This window comes from Theropithecus gelada, chromosome 2, assembly GCF_003255815.1.
Source record: "Theropithecus gelada isolate Dixy chromosome 2, Tgel_1.0, whole genome shotgun sequence".
In the NCBI taxonomy this organism is placed as follows: Eukaryota; Metazoa; Chordata; class Mammalia; order Primates; family Cercopithecidae; genus Theropithecus; species Theropithecus gelada.
Window position 1 is genome coordinate 162,825,152 of NC_037669.1, and position 6,000 is coordinate 162,831,151.

At 42.1% G+C, this 6,000-nt stretch overlaps 1 protein-coding gene across 1 annotated transcript in view; it reads left to right on the forward strand.

Annotated features, from left to right (window-relative positions):
• GALNT15 (polypeptide N-acetylgalactosaminyltransferase 15) overlaps positions 1 to 5,762 on the forward strand; it is a 50,342-nt gene extending 44,580 nt beyond the window's left edge. The window contains 3 exon segments of the mRNA XM_025376994.1: positions 2,958 to 3,047; positions 3,049 to 3,115; positions 3,118 to 5,762. Of these exon segments, the coding sequence (XP_025232779.1) occupies positions 2,958 to 3,047; positions 3,049 to 3,115; positions 3,118 to 3,185 (225 nt within the window). The 3' untranslated portion in view covers positions 3,186 to 5,762.
• The last annotated feature ends 238 nt before the right edge of the window (positions 5,763 to 6,000 follow it).

Here is a 6,000-nt window from a genome sequence, read left to right on the forward strand (position 1 = left end):
CATATCTTGAGGACATTATGCTGGTGAAATAAACCCGTCACAAAAGAACAAAAACTACGATTCCATTTACATAAGATATCTAAAGTAGTCAAATTAATAGAAACAGAAAGTAAAATAGTGGTTACCAGGGGCAGGTAGAGGAGGAGAAAAAGGGAATTTGTTTATTAATGGTTATAGAGTTCCAGTTTTACAAGATGAAAAAGTTCTGGATATCTGTTTCACAACAATGTGAATATATTTAACACTACTGTATTAGGCCATTCTTTTTTTTCTTTTTAAGATGGAGTTTCGCTCTTGTTGCCCAGGCTAGAGTGCAATGGCAGGATCTCGGCTCACTGCAACCTCCGCCTCCCAGGTTCAAGCGATTCTCCTGCCTTACCCTCCCGAGTAGCTGCAATTAGAGGTGCCTGCCACTACACCCAGCTAATTTTGTATTTTTAGTAGAGACAGGGTTTCACCATGTTGGCCAGGCTGGTCTCGAACTCCCGACATCGGGTGATCTGCCCACCTCGGCCTCCCAGAGTGCTGGGATTACAAGTGTGAGCCACTGCACCAGGCCTATCAGGCCATTCTTGCATTGCTATAAAGAAATACTAGAGACTGGGTAATTTATAAGAAAAGAGGTTTAATTGGCTCATGGTTCTGCAGGCTGTATAGGAAGCATAGTGGCATCTGCTTCTGGGGAGGCCTCAGAGAGCTTTTACTCATGGCAGAAAATGAAGTGGGAGCAGGCATATCACATGGTGAAAGCAGGAACAAGAGAAAGAGAGTGGAGGAGGTGGTGCCACACACTTTTAAATGACCAGATCCTCAAGAACTGACTATCATGAAGACAGCACCAAGCCATGAGGGATCTGTCCCCATGATCCAAACATCTCCCACCAAGCCCCACCTCCAGCGCTGGGAATTACAATTCAACATGAGAGTTAGGTGGGGACCAACATCCAAACTACATCAACTACTAAACTTTACAGTTAAAAATGCCTCAGATGGTAAAAGTTTTGCTATGTGTTTTTATCACAATTTTTTTTAAAAAAGAGGCCGGGTGTAATGGCTCACGCCTGTAATCCCAGCACTTTGGGAGGCCGAGGCAGGCGGATCACGAGGTCAGGAGTTCGAGACCAGCCTGGCCAATACGGTGAAACCCCGTTTGTACTAAAAATACAAAAACTAGCCAGGTGTGGTGGTGCGCACCTGTAGTCCCAGCTACTTGGGAGGATGAGGCCGGAGAATCACTTGAACCCAGGAGGCAGAGGTTGCAGTGAGCCAAGATCGTGCCACTGCACTCTAGCCTGGGTGACAGAGAGAGACTCTGTCTCAAAATAAATAAATAAAATAAAAATAAAAAAAGAAAGAAAAAGTTTTGTGGTACAACATGGATGTACCTTAAAAATATTACACACAGTGCCAAACACTTTGGGAGGCCAAGGTAGGCAGATCACTTGGGGTCAGGAGTTCGAGACCAGCCTGGCCAATATGGTGAAAACCCATCTCTACTAAAACTACAAAAAACTAATCAGACGTGATGGCACGTGCCTGTAATCCCAGCTAAATGGGAGGCTGCGGGAGGAGAATCACTTGAACCTGGGAGATGGAGGTTGCAATGAGCCGAGATCATGCCTCTGTACTCCCGCCTGGGCAACAGAGCAAGACTCCATCTTGGAAAAAAAAAATTACACAAAGTGAAAGAAACCAGTTACAAAAGGCCACATTTATATAGTACCATTTATATGAAATGTCCAGAATAGGAAAATCCATAAATATAGAAAGTAGATTAACGATTAGTTGCTGGGAGGAGGGAGGAGTGGGGAGTGACTGCTGATGGGTAGTGGGTTTCTTTTTACAGTGATGAAAATATTCTGGAATTAGATAGGAATGAAGGTTGCACAACTTTGTGAATATACTATAAACCCACCAACTTGTGTACTTTAAAGGGGTAGTATTATGATCTCTATACTAGTCTGTTCTCACACTGCTCTAGAGACATACCTGAGACTGGGTAATTTATGAAGAAAAGAGGCTTAATTGACTCACAGTTCTAAAGGCTGTACAGGAAGCATGGCTGAGGAGGCCTCAGGAAACTTACAATCATGGCAGAAGGCGCAGAGGAAGCCCCGTCCTCACATGGCGGAGCAGGGGAGAGAGAGCGAAGGAGGAGTTGCTACACACTTCCAAACAGCCAGATCGTATGAGAACTCTATCAACAGAACAGCAAGGGGGAAGTCTGCCCCCATGATTCAATCATCTCCCACCAGGTCCCTCTTGCAACACTGGGAATTACAATTCAGCGTGAGATTTGGGTGGGGACACAGAACCAAACCGTATCAATCTCAAAAATGAATAAATGAAGGATGAATACATAAATAGGCATTTTCAGCATTACTGGTTAAGGTTGTTTAACTTTTCATAAGGAAATTAACTTTTTCTTGAAAAGGAGAAGGTTGGATTCAATATTAAATCTGGTGATTTTGAGCAGGGCATAGCCATGGTCTTCTGAACATGGCTGGTTTAGGCCTTCAGTATATCCTAGAGGTCTTACTACTACGGCCTGGTAACAACAGTGCCCAACTGCAGGATTAACAGACAGTAAAGTGGATTAAATTGTTTTGAAAGCAGAAATTTACAACTACAGTGATGACAACGAATGTCACAAATATAGCATAAAGACTGAACATGCTCTGGGAATTATGCTAACCAGAACTTTCTAAGAAATGATGCAATTACACAACCACAATAAAGATAATTGGATTAGTTACCCCTAAGGTTTTGAGTGACATCCAAATTTTAGGGCTACCTAATTTATATTTTATGTTAATCAAAATACCACAATTCCTTTCCGGGCCAGTTCTCACCATCTGTTATTCTCTTAACGATTAGCGCAAATCTTAAAAATATTCTCTTTTGCTGACTGATTGTGGGGGACTGGTTTTCTTTTCCTTTTTCTTTTCTCCTTTTAGAATGGGATGATTGTGCACATTCTTTCTGGGAAATGCATGGAAGCTGTGGTGCAAGAAAGCAATAAAGATTTGTACCTGCGTCCGTGTGACGGAAAAGCCCGCCAGCAGTGGCGATTTGACCAGGTCAAAGCTGTGGATGAACGATGAATGTCAGTGTCAGAGGAAAAGAGAATTTTGGCCATCACAGTTCAGCTCCAAGGGAACTTAAAGAGCTTATATATTTCATGAAGCTGATCCTTTTGTGTTTGTGCTCCTGGTGTTAGGAGAGAAAAGCTCCATGAAAGAGTATAGGAAGTTTCCCCTTTTCACACCTTATTTCATTGTCTGCTGGATGCTTTTTTTTTTTTTTTTAAAAAAGTTGATCCATTATACTGTTGTCTTCATCACTGGGAAATGATTATTACATAGTACAGAAGATTCTTTGTTTTTCTCCACTGAGCACTTAACAATTGCTTTCTCTCTGGCCTGGACATTATCTGGCAGCACCTCCAGGATACGTAAATCCAATGGATCAATTTATTTGTCTTCAAATGGCCTTAACTTGGACTGTCTGTTTGGCCAACCATGGAAATTAAAGAGTGAAGCAGATGTAATGGCCTGACATTCCAAAAACTCTGAATTGGGTTTATTAGCACAAGTGTTGTGTTCATTTGTTGAGCCATATCTCAGAGGAAGGAAAGGAAGCTGCAGAGAGGAGGTTTAGGATTGGAGAGAAGATGCGAGAGCACTTTGTCCCAATTCTCCAGCTCAACCCAGCAGCTGAAAGGCATCAAGAGACCTGGGAAAAGACATTTTCATGTTAATAAGAATTTCCCCTATTATGGAGAATTTCCTTCCTACTGAGAATCTACTTCTATTCCCCCTGCCCTAGCTCTTCTCTAACTTGGTTAACCATAACCATAACCAGATTCCCTTGCAATCAATTTCTCTTTAGTTGTTGGTGTTGGAAGTATCAGCACAATTTGAGCATTCCCATTAACAAAGGTGTTCACAGTTGAGAAACTCTCCTGCCGGGCGCGGTGGCACATGCCTGTAATCCCAGCACTTTGGGAGGCCGAGGTGGGCAGATCACCTGATGTCAGGGGTTCGAGACCAACCTGGTCAACATGGCAAAACCTTGTCTTAACTAAAAATACAAAAATTAGCCGGGCATGGTGGTGCATGCCTGTAATCCCAGCTACTTGGGAGGCTGAGGCAGGAGAATCGCTTGAACCCAGGAGGCAGAGCTTGCAGTGAGCTGAGATCATGCCACTGCACTCCAACCTGGGTGACAGAGTGAGACTCCATCTCAAAAAAGAAAAAGAGAAACTCTTCTGATGCCCTGTTATAGGGTTTGCACTGACTGGAGCAGAAACAGCAACCTTTCTAAAAAAGCAAACCTCCCTGGGAGGAAAATGCCAGAGCCTGAGCCAAAATTCTTATGACAGGCAACATTTGGGTGTTAATGTCCATGAGAGCTGACAGGGCCATCTCTGAGCCCATATAACTGTCTGGAACCCCCAAATGTGTCCACAGGTTGAATGTCCATGAGTATGGGAAGAACACGGCTCATCTGGAGCTCAGCTGAGACTAGTAAGAGCTAAATGACTTTCCTTGCTATGACTTGGCTTACCTAGTTCAGTCATAAGAGCTGCCGAATGGGATGGGTTCTGCTATTTAATAAACATCATTCATATTCATTTTTCCCCAGATGGAGTTACCTACCTTTCCACATGGTCAGCTTAGAAATCTTCCCCTAAAGATGCTAATCTCCTTTGGGCTGTCTCAGAACACAGTATCCTTCAAATAAGAAGAACTGGGTGGGAAGAGCAGTGTTTCCAAACAATACCTATCATAACGTATTCATTGTCTACCTGCTTAGTCAAGGATTCACTGCATTTCTCCTTCCTCAGAGCACACTCTGGACCTGTGCTGTCTAATATGGTAGCCACTAACCAAATGTGGCCATTTTAATGTAAATCCATTAAAATCAAAGAAAATTTAAAACTCAGTTCCTCAACTGGACTGGCCACATTTCAAATGCTCACTACCCACCTGTGGCTAGGGTCTACTGTATTGACGAGCACGGATATAGAACATTTCATCATCACAAACAGTTCTGTTGGACCAATCTAGGTAGATTCATTATCCCGTCTAGAGAAGAGACTTTAGCCACTGTCTTCTTGCTTCAGACTCATCTATATTTAAAACAAATTTCCCTAAATCCTGAGACTGAGACGGAGCTAAAAATTCTCAGATGGCAACCGTGTAAAGGGTATTAGTGATTGAAGAAAAAAATTTTTTAAAGACCTCTGTTTTTTAAATGAACTTTATTATTGGCATTGTGGGTCTTTGAAGTTGCTGGGATAAATTAATATAATTAAATAAAAGGCTGAATTCAATTGTGTAAGTTGTATTTGGTGGTAATTAACAAAAGGACCCAGATGGCTTATTGCCTAATTGGTTGAACAAAGTAAGAATGTGATGTTTCTTGCTTCCTTAACCAGCTCCATGATTTATTACTTTATTACAGAAGTGGCTGTCAACTCAGTCCCTGGCTGGTACTTACAGACCCTTAATTTAAATAAAACACATGCCTCCATTTAGTTCTAAAAGGACCTTCTCCTTTGGTGTAACCAAGTGTTCAAATTCTCTTCTTCTCTATGAACTCAGCATTCATTTTATCCATAATGGTCAATTTAAAAGTAGAGAAACTTGTCAGTGGAGAGATCTGATTCCCAAGAGATTGGTTTCACTTGTCTACCTGAATTTTGTCATTGGATTTTGTTGTTTGTTTTTCAAGATTGAATTTTGTTACCACCCCCACCAAGTTCATCATCATTATTAACTATCCCACTGGGGAGAACAGAGAAGTGTCCAGCCAGCAGTGTAGAGTCCCACACTCTTTATGCTATATTACAACAGTAAGAGCAGATATCCTCCCTGGAGGGGCTTGACCTGTTTCCTCTTTGGTCTCAATGCCATGGATCCCACCGGAAAATTCAGAATTCCAAATAACATAGACATGGTGATTGAAAAGTCCTCAGTGACAATGATGGCACCA